The sequence below is a fragment of the Gossypium raimondii genome, chromosome 4, assembly GCF_025698545.1.
Source record: "Gossypium raimondii isolate GPD5lz chromosome 4, ASM2569854v1, whole genome shotgun sequence".
Lineage (NCBI taxonomy): Eukaryota > Viridiplantae > Streptophyta > Magnoliopsida > Malvales > Malvaceae > Gossypium > Gossypium raimondii.
This window is the reverse complement of record NC_068568.1, coordinates 45,226,012-45,247,042: the sequence shown is the minus strand read 5'-3', so window position 1 is coordinate 45,247,042 and position 21,031 is coordinate 45,226,012. Positions and strand designations below refer to the sequence as shown.

Below are 21,031 nucleotides of genomic sequence, written 5' to 3'. Positions count from 1 at the left end.
AATTAAGAATATCCTCGGTTATTTAAGAATAACAAAGAAAATCAAAACCCAATACATTAGGGCTCAATTTCCCTCGAAAATCTCAAACTTCGAATATTGCTTTTATTCAAAAAAAAAAACCTCTGAATCAAGAAAATAACTTTGATGTATGGTGTAAACCAAACTATATTTTCAAAAAAGGGTATGTAAGAGAATTACTATACAATATGATACAAATACCTTAATTTACAATATATATGTACATACTTACAAATATATATACAAGTACGATATACAAGTAAATTCACAAATACGTGCATGCATATATTTGACACACGTGTACAAGGATACATATAAAAGATAGAATGGAATATATCAATCAAAAACTAAAAAATGCATGTATATGTATTTGAAAATCGTGAAAAGGATAAAATACAAAAATATGTATGTGTGTATATATTTACAAAGGCAAGAAAATGAAATGTATAAGTATATATACATAGGCCAATCGTGAAAATCCATATACGTATATATTCAAATACATATATATATGTACAATATGTATATAAAATAATGGGATACATGAACTGAAAAATATTTATAATAATTTAAAAATGAAAAGTGTATGTAAAAGAATCTTTTAAAAATGTATGTATGTATATTTATATGTATAAAAAAAAACTATGAAAACAAAGTAATAATACAATGTGCATACAATAGATATATATATTTAAAATATTAAAGTATATACATACTAACATGCATATGCGCATAATAATAATAATATTATAGTAGTAAATAAAATAAAACAAAATAATAGTATGGCATAATTGTGATAAAAACTAAGAAATGGGTCAAATTGAATTAAAAACGAAAAAATGGAGGGATTTAAAAGAAATTAAAAAAATAGGACCAACTTGAACGCGTGCGTAACAGTGGAGGACCAAAAGGAGAAATATCCCCTCCTTCCAAAACACTGCGTAGCGCGGGACCAAATTGAAACAAAAATAGAATATGCGGTCCAATTTTTTTAAAAAAAGCAAAACGGGTTTAATTAGAGTGCGCTGCAAAAGGGAGGGGCCAAATGTGCAATTAGACCATCAAAAGTGAAATGCGCGGATCCTGGAACCGGGTCAGGTCGACACGCGGATTCCCCCAAAACGATGCCGTTTTACAACTGTTATAAAATCTAAATTTTCCTAAAAAAAATTTCACTTTTCTCTTTGTTTCAACAAAAAAGGCAGAAAAACCCTCTGCTAGGGTTTTTTGAACCCATTTGTGCGCCGCCGTCACTGGGCAACCCCTCGGACTCCGACGACACCCCCAGCCTCCGATTGTGACGGAGAGGGGACACCGCGACGGCACCAGGTAAAATTCTTTCTCTTTTTCCCTTTTTATTAAGCGAAAAACAAAAAAAAAATAAAATGAAAATAGAGTAAAATTAAAAGAAAACGAAACTAGGAATCAAGAACTCCAAAAAACCACCTTTTTGTATTCGGAAATCAATAAGTAAATATCTATTTTCTCTCTGTTTTTCGTATCTCTAAACTGTAATCCCCCATTCATAAATTAATCGGCTCCTTTTATAGCCGAGAAATACAAACTAAAATCAAACGAATCCCCAAAAAACCTCGTCTTTTAATCTGTTATCCTATTTGCGTGCTGCTCGTGTTTGTTGCAGGTACGGCTGTGGAGAAGAAGACGCGCGACACGCGGGGAGTAATGTGCGCGACGTACGGGGGTGACGGGCGCGATGTGCCGGGGGCTATTGTGGAGGGTGATGCGGCGCTGGGGCAAAAGCTGTTTAGGGTTTCTGTCTTTTTTTGTGTTTTAGGCTGATTTGGGCTTGTGATTGTTTGGGCTTTATTTCTTTAACAGGCCAGGCAAAAATTGGGCCCTACAATATGGATTGATTTGATTTGAACATATGTATTTTTAGAATGATCACGATCAAAATTTTGTTATGATTAGTGTTGAAACTCTTGTAGAAATCAAAATGTATTTCCCCCAATTTTTTCCTCACTCATGACTTTCAAAAGAACGATGAATGTTTAGCAAATACGTTCAAGTGATCATTTGAAAAGTCAGTATTCAATATTGGAATGCCTAGAATATTATATATCATGTGATGTGGTTATGATGGAGAGTATATACGCACTGTACTCTTTTCTCTTAACCAATATTTTGTCCCACTAGACTTTCATGGTAAGATTTTTAATGAGGTAGCATGTTATGCATATTATAGAAATATGAGTACTCTTTTTCCTTCACTGAATATTAAGTGGATTTTCATCAAGATAAGTTTGACGTACTTTAGAACTCTAATAGTTCTTAGAAGTAGAATTTTATTTAATTTATACTTCTTATATCTATAAATATAGATTTTAGAAAAGTGTTGTAAACATTCCTATCGATCAATAAAATCCGTTCTCTTTTGCTCTCTTATTTTTATTCTCTTTTACTCTTATATTTTCTTATTCTTTACTCTCTTTATTATTTATTTCATAACACATTTCAATATAATTGTTGTTTTAAGTTTTTGGTTTTAGATTTATTTTCTTATACAATTAATTCTTTATTTATATTTTTAAGATATTATAAAATAATCAAATTATAAGTTTGTTAAAAATATATTATTTATATGATAAAGTGCAGCTTTCTTTTTCTCCTTTTATTTTTATCTTTTAATTGTTATTTGATTAGTTTTATTTAAACTTTTATAAAGAAAAGTTGACATAAATATAAACATATATATTGACTAAATTTTAAAATTGAAATATATTTAAAATAAATAAATTTTAATGTCGATAATATTGAAATTATTTTACAGTAAATTGTTAAACTTAAAATATATTTTTAAGTAAAGACATATTTTAATAATATTGATTAAAGTAACTTTATATATATTTTTCAAGTATTATTATTTTTAAAATAATTTATTAATTTAAATAAAATAAAAATAATAAAATATTATAATATTAATAGACACAAGTAACCTGTGCATCACACGGAAATCCAAACTAGTTGTATATATGTTATTATTTTTAGTTTCAAATTATACATTTATTTATTGTATGCCAAACAATAATCTCTCCTTAACCCTCTCAGTGAGGGAGGGCAATAAGATTTGTTCCAGATTGAACTCAAACTCTCATTCCTACAACATAATACTCTTGCTATTAAATCAAAAAGTTGTTGACAAATATTATCTTTTTATTTGATATTTATGTTATTTCTTCAAGAATATATATTTATGTTCATAATAAAATTATTATATTAATCATATATTTCATTATTTATAATGTGCATTTATCACATGGTACACATGTATTTATATTATATATTAAAACTTTGATTAAATTGGAGTTATCCATTTTTTATAAAACAATAAATATTATTTTAATGGTATTTATATCTTTTCATATTTTGATAAATTTAGATAAAACATATACATAATGAGAATTATAATACTTAAACTAAAGAAATTATTTTTTGATATTTTTCATGTCCATTTTATTGTCAAGGTTCAAAGGTGACAACATTACCCTAAGGTTTAAATCTGCATTTTAGATAAAGATTATGCTGTTTATGGTTTTAAATTTTATAAATAATTTTACCTACATTGTGATCTAATCTAGTTGAGGGTTTGAGGTTTCCTATTAGGAAATGAATCACTCGGCTTTGTTTAGGATGAAAATTTCTAAAGTAAGCTTTAAATCAACTGTAATTATAACAATTGTAATAATTAAACCATTACCCAATTACACAAAATTTACAAATCTAGTAATCCAACCTTTCTAATATGGATTCAATATGGAATTGTTGAGCCAAATTCAAGTTTGAGAAACTTAGCATCTTGTTTATTTATACCTGAACTTCGCATCACTGTGATGTAGAAACAAGCATCAAGACAGACAGAGTAAAGTAAGGCTTTAATAGTTATACACTGTACAACTAATTCACTTACAACATATTCTGAGAGCAGCATAAATATGGTGTTTGATAATAATAACCCCTAAATTTCTTAAAATCAAACCCAGCAAGAACCAAAAGTTATTGACAAAATAGCAGCTACACAAAAATTGGTGCTAACCTCCCACCTCATCTTCTTCCCCTGAAACTAGCTCTCGAGTTCACTCCGTATCCAATCTTGCGAACACATGAGGGCTTGAATTGTAGTTGGAGGCAATGAGCTCCAGTTATGATTAAGCATCCTTCCTCCGGTGTCGAATCTTGATTCTGCTGCAACTTTGGATATGGGAATTCCTAGAATATTGCGTGCCATCATAGATAGAATAGGATACCGTGGAGTGTGAACCTTCCACCAATTCAATACATTGAAATCAACGTTTCGAGGAAACAGTGGCTCCTCCAGGTACTTGTCTAAATCAGAACTAGAGCCCTCAGCTTGAGAAGTTTCGTGAAGGAACTTGTCAAACCCCATCAACCTGTCCCTAGAATCTTTTCCAGAACCGGGACTACCACTTGCTTGCCAATCCAGTCCCTGATTGATAGAAGATGCTAATGGGGAGACGATAGAATGTTCATTGTAAAGTGATTTAATACACTCGAAAACATCATCAATAAGCTCTGTAGCACTATCACCATATAGTTGTGGGTAGTAATACTCCAAGAGCTTCATTTTGAATCGAGGATCTAACATAGCTGCAACTGCCAAACCTGAACTGCACTTATACCAGTACTCTTCAAACTTCTTTCTCATCTTTAGAGCCAACGAACTAATATATTCATCAGGATTCTTGCACCATTCAATCAACTGCAAGTGAATATCACAAATCTCGGGGAAAAATATATTTGCAGTTGGATACTTGCTTCTTGTAAAAACATTAGTAACTTCAACAAACAGCTTTAAGAAGCTAGTAACAGTAATCAGTCTATCCCATTCAGGATCAGATAGTAGAAACTTCATGTTGACAGGGTCACGATCTCGTAAACAAGAGAAAACTTTCCTGTATTCTGAGGCAGCTTCTAGCATTAAATATGTCGAGTTCCATTTCAATGGATTATCAATACATAGGCATTTTTTCGTTTCAACCTGAACTTCATCAGCCAGCTCATTGAACGTAGCTTGTGTTGCTTCTGAACTTTTAACATAGCGAATGCTTTCCCGTATTTTCCGGGTAATCTCACAGAGAGTTTCCAAGGCATCATGAGCCATACGATTGAGAAGATCTACGGCACATCGAACATCAAATAGTTGACCATTACAATGAAGGAACCTATTTTGGGACAGCCGATCTCTGATTCTCTCAACAATGTTATCACTGGTAAAACTATCAAATATCATAGAGAACAACTTACGATCTATATCCCAATCCATCAGACAATTCATTATAACTTCTGAATGCATGTCTTCTGTATAAGAAGGATCAATAGTAACAAAATTCAAATTCTTCTTTTTTAACTGCCAATTCTCATCGATATAGTGTGCTGCCAAACTCAGGTATGCAGCATCATCTTCAGAAGCAGTCCACACATCAGCAGATACACTGATTTTTCCAGGCAACTTATCAAAAATTTCATACACCTTTTGCTTCTCCTTCGCATAGATTTCCATGCAATCAGCTTCAACTTTATTACGTGTCACAAGTTCAAACAAGGGCTGTAGATTCCTGACAAAAATCTTGAACCCAACATGCTCCACCATAGCCAAAGGATAGTTATGCAATATGATCATGCGGGCAAGATCAAACTGGCTCCGCCTTTGATCCAAGCTATTACTACCAATGCCAACATGCTCACTTTTAATCTGCTCCTGTTCATATCTAAGATTCACAATGCTAAGCACTTCATCGTTCTTCTGCTCTTGATCAATAGTTACAAGGGCAAGAGAACCTTCCTTTTTCTTATCTTTAGCAGAAAAGTATTGAGCTACACCATGATTGGATCTTCTTTGACACCTAATTAAATGGTTCCTCAGATGCGAGGTTCCACTAGTACTTGATCCACTAAGCTTCTTCTTACAATGCCTACAAATGGCCACAAATGTGTCACCCTTTTTAACCCTATCAAAGTCATTCCAGACAATAGATTTCAATCTGCTCGAATTTACTATGACTGCATCAGACATATCCATCACATGAACCTAATGTCTGGCAAAGATCTGCATATTCAAAACAAACTTAGTACCTTCTATAATTAATACAACTTCCAACAAAGGAGAAAAAGGTTGCAGCCATGAAGCCCCAAGGAAAAAGCCACATTTTGTATAGAAAGAAATAATAGAATATATATAGAGGATGTCACAACAACTCAATATCCAAAATTATTCAAAACAGTTGAAACGCTCATCGCCTTTACAGAGGATGGGTCAGCAAAACATTGATACAACTATAACAGAACCATAACTATAATTGTGTGGTAACATTTTCATAGGTCCCATAGAATTAATGACAAAGTCTTGACACTAGAGGGCAGAGGCAATGACAATTCCCAGGGCAATTTTTCTTTTACATGCTACTAAAACAAAGTAAATCATCAGTAAGTGCTTATAATCTATATTCTAAGGTAATAGGGAAGACAAAATGACTTAAGACCTGAAAAGCAAGAACAACTGAGTTTATAAGTGGTTGCAATAGGAAAGGATGTTTAAACTTGCACAGTATTTGCAAGAAAACTTTCATAGAAGACAAGTGTATTTGGTTATTACCAGGGGGCATACCTAGAGGGGGCAGGCAATGGCCTTGGTCCCCCCTAGCTAAGTGGTAAAATATCGATTTTAGTCTTTTTAAGTTATAAAGTATTCAAATTTAAGTCCTTTTTAAGCAATTTTTTTTACCTTTGACCCCAAACTTTTAATATTTTACTTTGGCCCCCCAACACCGAATTCCTAGCTTTGCCTCTAGTTATTACACAAAGCATAATGAAGTATGCATATAATAATTGTCCCTTCCATTTCCAGGTTCTGTTAATGCATATAATTATTTTGGAAAAAGCAGAAAAAAATTAAATGGTCTGAACTCGCATGGAACATAAGCAACTCAATGTACTGATTTAGTCCAAGAAAAAATTAGCAAAAGTATTCTCCAAACATCAGTGAAGAACAAAACTAATTAACATTTTCTTGAAGCTTACATGATTGCCCATTGCAAACAAACCTTCGAAATCAGATCAAAGACAAGCTGGTTTTGGTTGCATAGTTGTCAATTACAAGTAGCCAAAGGCCTTGGAATTCGCCTACATGCATAATATATTTGATACCATATAAACTGAAAAGAACAAAAGTTCAAGCGCAATTTACATTCTGAGTCATTAAACTTGACATCAACTTTCATTTAGGTGATTTATGCTAACTTTGTTAAGTAATTCTTATGGAAAAGTTAAATTAGCATGCACATGCATATGGTTTATTTTTTTACATGTCATCGAGATAATTCCTTGCTAGCATTTTACGTAAAATATCTTCCATGCTGGCATTAGGGTCCACTTAAGAAAGGAAAACCGAAAACAGTCTTTAAAAAAAAAAAAGCCATGTATGCAAGTTGAATAAACTTTTAATGTATTATCTTGATGAGGCATAAAAAATTAAGTCACGAATGCATGCTGAATCAACTTTTCCATTAAATTACTTACAGAAGTTAGCACAAGTGACTTAATTTATTAATAATAAAAGTTGTATAATTTGATAAAATTTAGGGTTTGTGGAATTCATGAAAACTAATACTAAGTTGAATGAACTAGAATGTAAATTACCCAAGTCTCAGACATCTCTTAAATATACAACATAACAAGTTATTAGTATCACCAATGATAATTTCATCATAAAACAGCAGTTTAATGGAACAATCCGAAAAACAGCACCTATGAAAGATTTAATAACTTTTTCTTTCCATAATTTTTTCTCTATTCCTTGTAAGTTTTTAAAAGAAATCCCATTCTATAAGGATCATACAGTCAACAAAAATACAACTATTATGCAGTTCAATTCGTTGCCTTTGCTCCTTAATTTCTGCTTCTAAAAGTAACTTAAAAACAAAAAGAAAAACACATTGAGTAGAAAAAAATCAAATTAATTTCTTTTCTTTTTTTTTTCCAATTTAGAGCAAGAACGCAAGAATCACAACCAATTATATTTCCATTTAAAAGATAAAACGAAAAGAAAAAGAAAACCCCGCAAAATTACCATTCATTTCACCATGATAGCATGCATGAGAGAAAGTAAAATTAATAGAATAAATAAATAAAAATCACAAAGCAAGCAAGCACATTTCGTTAATAACACAACCAAAACCAAAATTATATATGAATAAAAAGGGGGAAGAAGATAATACCGACAGGGAACAGTGGATTCTAATGGGTTTTATTTGCGGGTGTCGGATCGGGTCGAGAAGCGGGTTCTGGGGGGGTGAAGAGGGAACGGAGTGAGGGAAACAGAGAGAAATAGAATTAGCGGCCGTGAAGACAACTCTGCTTTTATTTATCTAACACTACTGCTATACCACTTTCAATCCAACGCCCAATATTCTCTTTTATTCATCTGACGGCTACGAATTTAAGATAAATTAATTGATTTACTAAGTCTAAGTATGAACTTGTCAACAGTTTACCCCACATATAATTAATTATTTTTGGCTTCATGTTTGATTTTTTAAAAAATATATATGAATTATTATTATTATTAGAAATAAAAAATTACAAAATTGTCACATTTTTAATATACTTTGAACTAAAAAAGTTATATTCTTATTATATAAAATAATAATAATAAAGTAGGTTTGTATATTTTTGTTGTGTTTATATTATTTTATATCTACCTTTTATTTTGAAAGTTATTTCCAAACATTGTTAGTTATAATAATTAATTTTAATTTATATATTTACAAAGTTATAATAATTAATAATTTAATTCTAATTCTAAATTTCTCAAGTTATAGTTATATTTTATATATTAACCATGTTAATTTTAAACAAAATTATGGAAATGGGTCCATTTATATGATATTTAGAGAATAGGTCGATTTTGAAGAGAAGTCTCTCTCTCCAAAATAGGCCTATTTTCCTAAATATCGAAAAAACGATACATTTTCCTAAATATTTTTAAAATCAATATTTTCTCTAAATTTATCATATTGTAATTTATCAATACATATCAATTTTGATTTAAAGGAGAATATAAATAAAAAAATATTAAACCGGTGCATCAAAAATTTATTTTAATTCAATTATACACTTTAAACTTTAATTTTGATTACAGTGACCTTTTTATCTATTAATTGTAATTATATTGGTGTTTGGTTAACACCATTACAGCGAGATTGAAGAACTGATGCACCAAAACAAAAGTAAGGTGGAGATACGAGTTCCAGTGATCCAACAGATAACTCTCTTCAACCTTTATGCCCTTACACTTTCTTTCTTTTTCTTTGGTTTCAGCCGTTGATTGTTCTTTCTCTCTCAACTCATTACTCAAAACAACTCATTTAGATATTTATAATTTAATATAATAAATAATTATAAAACAACTAATTCGTTAATTACAATATTTATATAAACTTTACAAAATTTAAATGTTTAATATCCACTGAGATTAATATCAATAGTAAATAAATTGTACCAAAAATAAGAAATAAACAAACAAATAATATTATGATACCATTTTATTAATAAGATTATTGTTAGAATATAATTTTAAATTTTTTCCTTAATGTTATGAATATCAAATAATCTAAAACTCTTTATATATGTTTTAGTTTTAAATTCAAACATAGCTTTAATAACTAATTTCATCATCATCACTATTTTTAACCAATCAAAAGAGGCTTTGGTCTAATTATGCATATTTTAATAAAAGAAATAAATAAACATAAAAGCTTTTGTATGCAATAACTAAATATTAATCAGTGTTAGATGTTAGTGATATGTGATATGTGATATGTGATATGTGATATGTGAAAACAAAATAAATTTCTATATAAACTATTGCACCAAATCAAACTGAAATTCTACCTTTGAGATTCAGGGCTAGTTTTTAATTTGATTCTAACTTTATCACTCAAACAAGTCAATTTCAAAGGACCAAAAAACTTTTGCAAAATTACACTACTAAAAAACGCAAATTGTAGTGTGCGTCAACAGTCTAATGTCTTCACTCACACACTCAGATTTCATTCTCTCATGCCATATTTCTTCTTCGTTTTCTTTTTCTTTTTCGGCTTCTCTTTCCCAATCCAAAAAGCTCCCACCCATTCAATTAGTTTAATTGCAATATGAGAACTAGTATGAAACAAAAGCCACTAAAAGATAAAGAACAAGCTTTTACAAATTCATCATCTGGTTGTGGAGCGGGATGTACGACTACTAGGATTTAGACGATCTCTCTTCAGCATATTCTCGAAATTCTTTAGACATTTGAGCGGTCCAACCTGTACGATGATAGAACACGGTAACTTACTGTAACATTCACCATCAAGCTAGCTAAATGTTTTTACCGATAATGGGAAAGTAAGAAACGTGTCAAGCCACCTAAAGGTTCCATAAGACTCAAAGCCAAAACCAGCTTAGACCATGAAAGCCATCTTTTATCACTGAGTTAGGCTACCTTTCTATGCAGGATTAGGAAAGGTGAAGATATGACACAAAAAGACGACAAGTTGGTTTATGAACAAAACTGCAGGCACAAACCTATTTACAAACTGTGTATGCCAGAATCTAAAACAGAGAAAAAGAGAGGGAAAAAACCTTCCAATTCCCCTTATGTGCAAGTTGGTTATTTATGTCATCTAGCCTTGTTATTATCTGCCTGAATGTTGGTCTCCTGAATGGCTCCTCACTCCAGCATTCCTCAATTAAACTGCAGAAAACGTAAACTGGTGTATTTTAGTAAGAAGAGAAGAAAAATGTAATAAGGACGGCAAGAGGCTTGGTTGTTTGAACTAGACTGGACCAGTCAGTCAGAACGGGAACCGACTGGGGTACCAGTCCAGAGAGAGATATCAGACCGGTTGACCTGTAAACTGGCACAAACTAGTTGAACCAGGCTAAAAAACCACTTGAACCGTTTTTTTTTTTAATGAAATTTTTAATGATTTATTTAATTGAACCGTACGAACCGGCAAACTGGTGGCCTGACCGGTTCGACCACCGAACCGCTTCTGTAAACCTTGGCAAGAAGATGGATTGACTTTCCTTTCAAAACTTGTCAAATTTATGTTAAAAACAAGGGTGAGGAAGAAAACAGCCAACTCTGAATCCCCTGTTACTACTTTTTCTGCGCTACAGGTAGTACATTAGTAAATTTAAGGCTGAACAATTACCCATAAGAATATCAAGCAACACTTGATTTTCTTCATCCGCCCCCCTCCCTTCCTCCCCCCTCACCACCTTCTTCAAGTCTCCAGCATTTCAAAGTATAAGCAGTTCAAACCCAAATGGTGTCAAAGGTATGGTTAAGTTACTGCAGTTTGCTCTCACCAATGAATATCTATCTATGATCCTGATTTGTTCAATATTAACAAGAGAGACTATGCAAGATAAAGCAAAAAACTTCAAATATGCATTACAAATAACGTTTGAAGCAGCCCCAGAAATAGAAATAGAAATTTTAAAGTAGACAAGAATAAAAAATAAATTTCCTTCTTTATTTTGGCCTAGATAAATGGGTTAACTATACATGTAGTTCACATTATGCTTTCCAAGTGGCACCAAGGCTTTTCTAAAATCATTGATGTATTCTGAAAGGATGTACAAGCATACATAAAACAAGGTCCAGAGAAGGACTTACTCTCTTAATCCATAAGCATAGCACTTTGCGGGAGCTCGAAAAGGTGGACGCTCATTCGCAACATATGCTTTAGGAACTTCATATTCTTGCTTTGCATGAAATGGTGGAAAACCTTCAATCATCTAGAGCAATGATAGATGATATGTTATTGCAACTTCTACATGTATCAGATAGATTTGGTAATATAATAAGCAGAATGAAACCCTATAGATCTCATGCATGCAACTTTTATCGAAATATCCTCCCTGCCCCTAAACACCCAAAAGAAACAAAGAGAAAAAGGGGGATGAGATGAGATGAGGGTTTCTTGATGTTAGAAATTCTTCTAGACTTGACAAGATTGTTTTCTCTTTAACCCCAAATGCTAAAACTACACTGTTGGACAAAAACCTTAAATAGAGATCAGATATTACTCCGAGACATCAAAAATAAAGCAACTGTTGAATAAGGATGAACAAGAGAAAAAATTTTAAAAATAAAGATAGATCTGTAGAAACTATTACTAATGTTTTTAAACAAAACAAACAAAAATATATCTATAAATCCCACACATATTGAGTCCCGATATCCCTTCAACCTTTGACATCATAAATGAATTTCAGTTAGAATAGATATACAGTAGTTCTAGCTTAAGTCTTATGCAATTGTCATCTATTGTAGAAGGCTTCAAATTTTGGGGACAATGAAATGAGCAGTCTCAGGTGAAATTTTCTTATAAAATCAACTATTAGAGGCCCAAAAAAAGGAAAAAAGATTGCATAATTCTTCTTTGCCCAGAGTTGGGACGAGTTTCTAAGACTGCCACTTGCTCCTTGAGTTTAAGTTACTAGTTACACAAGTATTAGCAACACTGCAACTTGCAATATAAGCTTTTGAGTTGGGGGAGAAGAACTCTAACCTCTTGTAATATCAAAGCAAACGAAAATACATCAACTTTAGTATCATACTCTTCATTCCTATAAACTTCAGGTGCCACATATCTCCCTGCTCAGGAAGGATTCATACATCATGATGTATTTACCATTAAAAAAGAAAGGATACTTAACTTTCAATTATTTGATTCAAATTAAAATGCAAAATTTGAAAGATGACATGAAACAAACATCTTTAGTTCATCATTTTAACACACTTCTCCAGTAAACAAGTTAATCAAACAGTTAATTAGGAATCAAAACAACAAATCCTGCTACCTGCCTCTGATTTTCTCAACAAAGGCCAAATCAGATGGCTAGTTCAATAATTCACAAGCAAAACCCCAAGTATAAATAGAAAACGATGGAGGATAAGGAATTTTGCCCAGTGTAGAAAACTTACAAGAAGTCTCTTGAGATGTCACAGGTTTGTCTTCTTTAACTCTGTTTGCAACCTTGAGCAGCTTGCTGACTCCAAAGTCAGCAACTTTCAGATGCCCAGAATCATCCCGCAGTATATTTCTGTTATCTTACTCATAAAAATGAACAAGCTTTAAGAAATCTTACCCACTTGGATAATAAAAAAATGGATGTCCATGCCCAAAAAGTTATAGGAACTTAAGGTAACCAGCATATAAATTTAAGAAGGAAGACCTACGAAGGCTCAAGATCTCGGTGAATTATTGCTTCAGGTTTATGCTCATGCAAATAATTCATTCCCCTGCAAAAGGTAACAACACTCAATTAAGATACCAGAAAATCATCAAAATGAAGAAGGCAATAATAAACAAAAATCCAGTAAAGAACTTGTTGCCTTCCCCTTGCTCAGTGGCAATACAACTTCTTTTGCTGATTCCACATTCCTTAGAATCCTTGTAGAAAAACAGCCAAAATGTGGAGAATAGATTTCTCCACAGTAAACATTGCGGCAACCCACCACCATTTTCTATTTCTACAATAACATAGCAACAGTCTAAAGTTCCTACTAGATTTGCATTTGTAATGAAACTGCCAACCTTCTAAAACTTATCCATACATGATGGCTGATACATTAATTTTACCTGTTCTTCCCCATTTTTGTTGCCTTTAACTAACACATGGATCCTGTTGAGCCATTAATTAATTACATAGAGCATTAACAATCATTTTGCAATCGCATACCATGCAGCAATAGAATGACTTTACCCTCTCAGATAATTGTTTCTTTCTACCACCAACACTACACTCCTCTACTGTGACTTAGTTAAAGTAATTGATGTTAATAACCTCTATCATAATCTTCATGTTCATTAAATTACAAACAACTTTGTTACAACTAACAAATTCTGACAGAATTCATGGATGCACCGAAACCATCATAGCACAATCCTTTCTACCTAATAATGCATGGTTCATGTAAAATAATATTTTTTAAAAGGTAGAAACTAACTGAAATTTCAATCAAAGACTCAATTTAAATGCTCACAAGAAATTCCGGTTTGTATGCCTAACCCCAACAGGCATCCATGTAGTTTACTCCCAAAATTTTAAAAAATGCTCATCAATATGAAATCCATAGATGTATTTTCAACCACCTAACTAACCTAGCAATATCAAGTGCAAACTTAACAGCAAGTTTTAGCTTCAATGTGCCTTTTAGCTTCAAATATGCTCGAAGATCTCCCTGTAAAAAGAATTACAAAAATTAATTTTTATGATACATGATGTGGTAAAAAAAAAACCAATGAATATTAAATTGCTGTGTAAAAATAAAACAACAAAAAGATGGTAGTTATTATTCTTCTGCCCAAAGAAAGGGACATTACATTAGTCCAACTGTCCAAGAACCAAGAAAAACTCCTTTTCTAGCTATTCCTATCCTGGTTCTCCCAAATCCTACAGTGCACCATGAGGGGCTAAATGAGAAGAAAGGACAGTGCCACGAGAGATTACCAGTAAATTAAATGAGGGGATCTTCTCCCTATTTTGTCAAACTAGTAATCTCAATATGAAGTAAACGGACATTCTGGTAATCTAATTTACTGCCCAGAACTGAGAAATCTCACATCTCCCAAAGTGGTGGGAATTTAACATTCCAAGTTGGTACAGATATATGTGAGGCTAAAATACCCTCATTTTCATGTAATCTCAGCCTGGGTGTAAGTTTATTTCAAATGGGCTTAACATTGTTTCCGATAAAAAAAAGTGTCAAGGATCAAAACAGTAGCTTGTTGGTTGAATGAAATACCCAAAAAGCCATGCCAAAATTACCAAACTACTTCAAAATTTTAGGCGTAACTTCAAATTCTACTTCACTTTCGAAGTTAATTATTCGTAAAGTCACAGTTCCCTTAATAATGTTATATTTCATTAATATGGAAATTACAAAGTTCTGCATATTAACAAAAACAAAATAAGAACACTATTGTTTTCCTTTTATCTATATTAAGAAAATTCTGAAAAATCCAAAAATATCTAAAAGCAATTTTTTGAGTATTATAAAGCTAGCAGTGTGCCATAAAAGGTACAGAGCAAAGAGGCAAATGGCAATTGACAAAATTGCATTTCAAGATTTATGAACTAAAAGTGCAACTAGTTACCATTATATGATCAAACACACAACTGTTAAAAAATACATAGTGAACAACAAACTGCTATTCTAGTGGTGCAGAACACAAGCAAACCTTAGGTAAGTATTCTGTAACAATTATCATTGGACTGCTTTGAGTCACAGCACCCAGAAATTGGACAACATTTGGATGTCGTATCTTCTGAAGCAATGCGAGCTCATCTCTGAATGCCTTTCTGAAATTCCAACAAGACATCAAAACTCCAAAAACAAATGAAATGAAGTCACAAATTAGATTTGATACAAAGAAATTGGAGATAGAGGACCAACACTTAAGCATACACACATACACAAAAATCACAAATAATGTTAAACAAACCCACACTTTTTCCTCATCAGTAAAAACTTCCTCTCCCAGTGTTTTAACAGCAACTTTAATGCCTCGCCAAGAAGCTACACGAAATGTTCCCTGTGTTAACATTCAACAATTAATATTTAGTGATATAGCATTCTTGTTCATGATCAATACAGTATCCTATACAAAAGGATTTTACCAAAGTGCACTGTATACATAAAGATGGGGAAGTTTGTGTACAACTTCAAGACAGCATTATAACAACTTTAAGTCTCTCAAATAACTCACTTATACAAGAAGAATTAAACTCAATTTTGATTAAAACTATGGAAGTTCTTATTAGAATTGAAAAGGATACATGTCTTAATGCATTAGATGAAGAATATTTTAGTTAAACAGAAAAGGCACCATAGGTTTCTGAAGAATGATATAACCTAACACCTAACTCTAGCACACAAGCATATGTACTTCTCGTCACAAGTTCAATGATAATGTAAACCAAGGTAGAGAAAGTAATATCAGAATGCACCAAAAGCATAAACTACAGCAATTGACAGACAAAACAACAAGGTTCATAGGTTACCTTTGTGATATTGACACTGTTAGAAAAGTCGAGTTCACTAGGATCAATCTCATACTCTGGCACTTCCCGAGAATTTTGAACATGCATCGGGGCTATCTAAAATCAAAGAGACTAGAGCCTTTTAAACATGAAGCTACACTTGATAATTTAAAAAGAAACTAGACAAATTTAAGAGAATATCAATAGCTGCAGGAACAAGGTCGATTAAATACCGGAGGCTTTGCACCATGCTTCTCCAAAAGCTTGATCACATCTTGGTTCTTATAGTAAACCGCATCTGCAAGTGGCTGTTTAGACAAAATCATCCATTCAATAGTTCTATTTAACAAAGGACAACATCACCCAAGTAGTTCATATTTCAACGATTGTCCCCAAAGAAAGAAAACCAATAATTTCGGTTAGCTTTTGATTATTGCTTTTACTACTTTGCTTTTGGATGCCAAAAAGAAAAGAAAATAATGTGTATGTGTGACGGAAATTTTTTTTAAAGAAAGTATAAAATGCATCATTTCACTGTGTACAGAACAATAATTCTACTAGAACTAGAAGTAGTTTTCCACTCCAGACATTTCTTTCTTTTCATTAATAGTAATTCTACTTCCTATTGGATATTATTTATCGAAATCATTTTGCAACTAGCAAAATACATAAAGAGACTGAATTTATAAAAAGAAAAAGAAATAGAGAGAGAGAGTTACAGTGCTGCCCCAGCGATCTTTAGAATCGACTTCGGCGCCGCGATCAAGGAGCAACCGGACGACATCAGTAAGGCCCTGGCAGGCGGCGACATGGAGGGCGGTCCGACCGTCAATATCTTTGAAGTTAACATTGGTGCCAGAGTCCAAGAGCTCCTTAATCCCTTCCAGATCCCCCTCGTTAGCCATGTACATTAGCCTCACCCTCGGGTCTATCGCCGCCTCGACGGCTCCACGAGACGAAGCTTCCCGGTCGGGCGCCAGCGACGATTGCTTGCCCAGTGTGAATCGAGCTGGCGACTTGCATCCGGTGGTGGAGTCCATTGAGTGCAATAGAAGTTTAGTTGTTCCTTTCTGGTGGTTATTTGGTTACTCGATAGGGGTGTGCATTTAACTAAGCCAGAATTGATATTTTAATTAATTAATTAATTTGTTTTATTTTACAAATATTATTTACTAACTACGTAAAAATACAAAAGCTTGATATTTTAGAAAAGTTTTGTGGTTAAAATTATAAAGGTAGAAAACATGAGTTTAAATTTTGAATTTTGTTTTTTTATAAAATATCCTCCATAATTTAATTAAAAATTTTATAAGTATAAATAAGTTATACAAGAGTTTTCATATTTTAAAATAATTATATTTTTACGGAAAATAAGTTAAAATATACCTAAAAATTAAAAATGGTTTTATGCAATAATTTATTTCCATTTTAGAGTGTTTATTGCCTCAGTGCAATTTGGGTTCGAGAAAAATTATAAATGTGCGAATATTAACTAAAATTTATTCTATTTTATTTAAAAATTTTAATTTTTAATATATAGTAAAATTACTATATATTTTAACCCTTTCATCACAAATAAAAAAACTATTACTAAAATCAAATTTAAATAATATTACATTGTTGGGAAAATCTTATTTATTAATGATTATTTACTATAATTATAAAATATTCTTATTTATCAATCATGTTTTGTAACTCTTTCGATTTCTTTTGCAAAAAAATTATAAATATTTTAAAGGAGAAATGTGTAGGATAATTTGAAATGGAAGAATATGAATGTGGATAAGAAATAAAGCAGGTAGTTGCTTTCAAAGACAATGACGTTGGGAGATGCTAACACAGCACTACCGCCGATGACGTGGGATTGGATTCACCGTTTATTTTGGTTGTTGGGCTTCACTTAAATTCTTCACTTTTCTGCCTACAAAAGTTATCGTTAGTTACAGTGGTAAATTTGTCTGAATCTTATAATTAAATGATAAAATATATTGTAATTTGAAGACCCAAAAAAATATTATTGTTGGGACATATAATCACGAATTCTAAAAAGATTAGTTTTTATGGATATCTTCTCTCGATAAGTATAAAATATTATTTAAGTTCACCTTACTTATCAAATTATAACATCATTTCTATCTTACTCCCAGAACTCTAAATCTTAACTGATGCAAGGAAGATCAAATTTTAACCTATACAAAGTTCGATTTTCTTGTGACTTAGTAACAAAAGAAAAATTAGAACAGTTTACTTACACAAATATGTATTGAAAATTAGTTCCTCAATGAACAAGTTAAGTGCTTTCTCTCAAATACATTAAACCTAAGCAAACCATTTCGAATAATTCTTCAATAAAGAGTATATTGAAAGAGGTCTTCTCGACATTAAACTCTTTAAAGATCAAATCCCTTGTTTATGGGAACTTTGATTACATTGAAAGTCTTGATGCAATCCTTACTTGGCTAATAAAAGTTTTCAAAGATAAGTATTTTAAAGCTCAAAACATATTTGCTCAAAATATGTCAACCAAATAATGCAAGTTACTATAGCCTGCCAAATGTTCCTTAAGTTACAATTAACTTAGTATTTAACCCTTGTAATTACTAACCATAATAATCTCTCAATTTAAAATTTTGAATAAAAACATAGAGCAAGATAATTCAACCCATATCATGTCAATACTCCCCCTCCCCGTTAATCCATCCAATCAACTATGATTTAAAATAATGAAATTAACTATTAATGCAAAATAACAAAAGCATAAACAATCAATATGCATAGTAATCTAATATCATAGCATATATACAACAAGCACAATTCATCAAGTACATGTCCCAAAATAGAATCAAAAAAAAAAAAACAGAACTTCAACAGAACATAAACAACAACCATTAAAGAGAGTATCCAACAGAACTCACTTCCCCGCCTTTTGTTGACAAATGCAAAGGTACTAGATGCCATAAGCAAGTAAATCCATTTTGTAACGGACATTCCGCGTCATCAAGGATGAAACTAAGAGAGGTTGGCAGGGGTCCGACCCCCCTGAAATAACAAATTTCTATTTAGCGCTTTTGAAATTTTTAAAATTTTAAAATAGTAAAATTTAAATTACACTTTAACCTATATAAAAATAAAAAAATTATTTAATATTTTAAAAATTATAAAGATAAAAGCTATTAAAATAATAAAATTTCATTTTTATTATTGTAAAAGTTACAATTAAATTTCTCCCCTAAAAAAAATTTCTGACTTCCCTCTTACGTGTCATATAAATTGGAGAAGCTTTAATTGTTGCTCATGATACTAGATATTCTTTTCGAGACATATAACTTCTTCATCCAAATGCTCTATAAGTCTAACCTATGCAACACATAGATCTCTGGAAAATGTTAAACTAGTTTCAACTAGGGCAAAAACTAGTGTAGGCTCATCATCTTCATTAGTATCATTAGCCGAAGCATCCACTTTAGTGCCATTTGTAGCATGCTTTCCCTTTTTTTCGTTTTGAGGAATTTTCAACTCCTACTGAACTTCATCCTTCTCCACTATGTCTAGCTTTTACTTCAAGAGAATTTAGAAGATGAAGGATGTAAAAGGCAAAGCAAGCCTTGTGTTCTTAGTTTATGCATACTTGACTATTTCGTTAAAAACCAATTGACCAAAATCAAAAGGAATGGACGATACTACCTTGTACAGTAAGACAATTATGCGTTTAATCACAACATTCATTGTACTGAAACTTTAATTAATCTAAACAAGAGTAGTTTTAAATTAAACTTTTTTGTTGACTAAGAAGCATAAAGCTCCTAAATAACTTAAAATATTTAAAAATATATCCAAAATTTAGAATAAATAAATAATAAAATAATAATACCTAATGAATACAATATTTGGCTCATATATAATAAAATTAAGCCTAAAAATCAAATCCAATATGATTTAAACTCGAATTAAAAGCATGAAACTTGTAATTTCCATAATAAATCGATCCAGAAATTCTACTCGCTTAGTCTTCACTAAAACAGTTATCTCCCGAACTTGAAATTGAGTGATTCAAAGTGCGTTTAGAAGCTAAGAGATAGATCTTCGAACACTATGAAGACATCTCAACCCAGAAATTTCTAGATCCCATCCAAAAAATAATTGACACATTCGGTGAATAGAATTTAATAAATTTCACAACATCTGTATATGTATCAATAAACTTGAACTGATTGAATGAATAAAAAAATAGGGCCCACCATGAATATCCTTCATGTTTGTGAATATCCTCTACTAGTTTGGCGAGACAGAGTATTTATCCTACCACGTCATGGTAGTGGACAAGAAGGCCTCTCTTATAAATGCCCTTCCAGTGATGGAGAAGGGATTGATTTTTCAGCCCTGAAGTTACTTTGCCCAAATACTTTTTCTGTCTCTCAACAATTAACTTGTCCTCTTATTTCCTTTTGGCTCTCTGTATCTTTAGTGAACTGACTTCCATAGAATCACTGCTTACTTCACTCTATCTCCTCCCTTGTCGAGCCTTGTATAAAAAAAAAAACAAAAACAAAAATTCATCAATGAATGTAATTAACTCTTATTATATATATATATATATATATTGTTAATAATTTCTTCACCCTACTTTAATCAATGAATATAATTAACTCTTATTATATTTGAAACATATAAATTATTAATGTGTTTTTAAAATTATATTTTAAACTTAACAATTTAATAATCATTAATTTTAACATTATAACATTAAAAGTTAATTTAATTAAGTAAAATCTTAAAGCCAAAAATAATTTATTTAAAATCACCTTTATATTTAACATACACAAAATATAAAGAAAATTTTTAAACAAAAGGCATAGAATAAATTAAAAACCATTAAAAGGAGAGACTCTAATATGAACATGACTAATTTTTTTGTAACCTTATATTGTTATAGTGT

At 31.6% G+C, this 21,031-nt stretch overlaps 2 protein-coding genes across 9 annotated transcripts; both read right to left on the bottom strand.

The window, feature by feature from the left end:
* Positions 1 to 3,899: 3,899 nt before the first annotated feature.
* Positions 3,900 to 8,419, bottom strand: LOC105780045 (zinc finger BED domain-containing protein RICESLEEPER 2). 7 transcript variants are annotated; one of them, XM_012604135.2, is made up of 3 exons: positions 8,275 to 8,410; positions 7,075 to 7,176; positions 3,900 to 6,103 (listed from the first exon to the last, which is right to left on the bottom strand). In XM_012604135.2, exon 3 carries the CDS (start codon positions 6,074 to 6,076, stop codon positions 4,100 to 4,102), a length of 1,977 nt encoding a protein of 658 aa, XP_012459589.1. In that variant the 5' UTR covers positions 6,077 to 6,103; positions 7,075 to 7,176; positions 8,275 to 8,410; the 3' UTR covers positions 3,900 to 4,099. The 7 variants fall into 7 exon arrangements, with proteins under 7 accessions (XP_012459589.1, XP_012459585.1, XP_012459586.1 ...); XM_012604131.2 differs by having other exon boundaries at positions 8,271 to 8,394; XM_012604132.2 differs by having other exon boundaries at positions 7,075 to 7,208; positions 8,271 to 8,383.
* Positions 8,420 to 9,930: 1,511 nt separating this feature from the next.
* LOC105780300 (integrin-linked protein kinase 1) lies at positions 9,931 to 17,188 on the bottom strand. 2 transcript variants are annotated; one of them, XM_012604542.2, is made up of 12 exons: positions 16,815 to 17,187; positions 16,329 to 16,403; positions 16,117 to 16,212; positions 15,562 to 15,647; positions 15,294 to 15,414; positions 14,214 to 14,293; positions 13,289 to 13,351; positions 13,034 to 13,152; positions 12,618 to 12,703; positions 11,720 to 11,841; positions 10,678 to 10,789; positions 9,931 to 10,361 (listed from the first exon to the last, which is right to left on the bottom strand). In XM_012604542.2, the coding sequence occupies exons 1-12, from the start codon at positions 17,133 to 17,135 to the stop codon at positions 10,266 to 10,268; spliced, it is 1,377 nt and encodes a 458-aa protein (XP_012459996.1). In that variant the 5' UTR covers positions 17,136 to 17,187; the 3' UTR covers positions 9,931 to 10,265. The 2 variants fall into 2 exon arrangements, 1 of the variants encoding a protein (XP_012459996.1); XR_008195376.1 differs by lacking the exon at positions 9,931 to 10,361 and adding an exon at positions 11,253 to 11,431 and having other exon boundaries at positions 16,815 to 17,188.
* Between the last annotated feature and the right edge of the window lie 3,843 nt (positions 17,189 to 21,031).

What these genes read in the sequence shown, in the direction of transcription:
- LOC105780045 (XM_012604130.2), bottom strand. Translation starts at nt 6,076, where the DNA reads ATGGATATGTCTGATGCAGTCATAGTAAATTCGAGCAGATTGAAATCT.
- LOC105780300 (XM_012604542.2), bottom strand. Translation starts at nt 17,135, where the DNA reads ATGGACTCCACCACCGGATGCAAGTCGCCAGCTCGATTCACACTGGGC. An exon ending in AAGATCGCTGGGGCAGCACT is followed by an intron (nt 16,404 to 16,814) that starts GTAACTCTCTCT and finishes TTGTCTAAACAG; the next exon opens with CCACTTGCAGATGCGGTTTA. An exon ending in AGCATGGTGCAAAGCCTCCG is followed by an intron (nt 16,213 to 16,328) that starts GTATTTAATCGA and finishes CTTTGATTTTAG; the next exon opens with ATAGCCCCGATGCATGTTCA.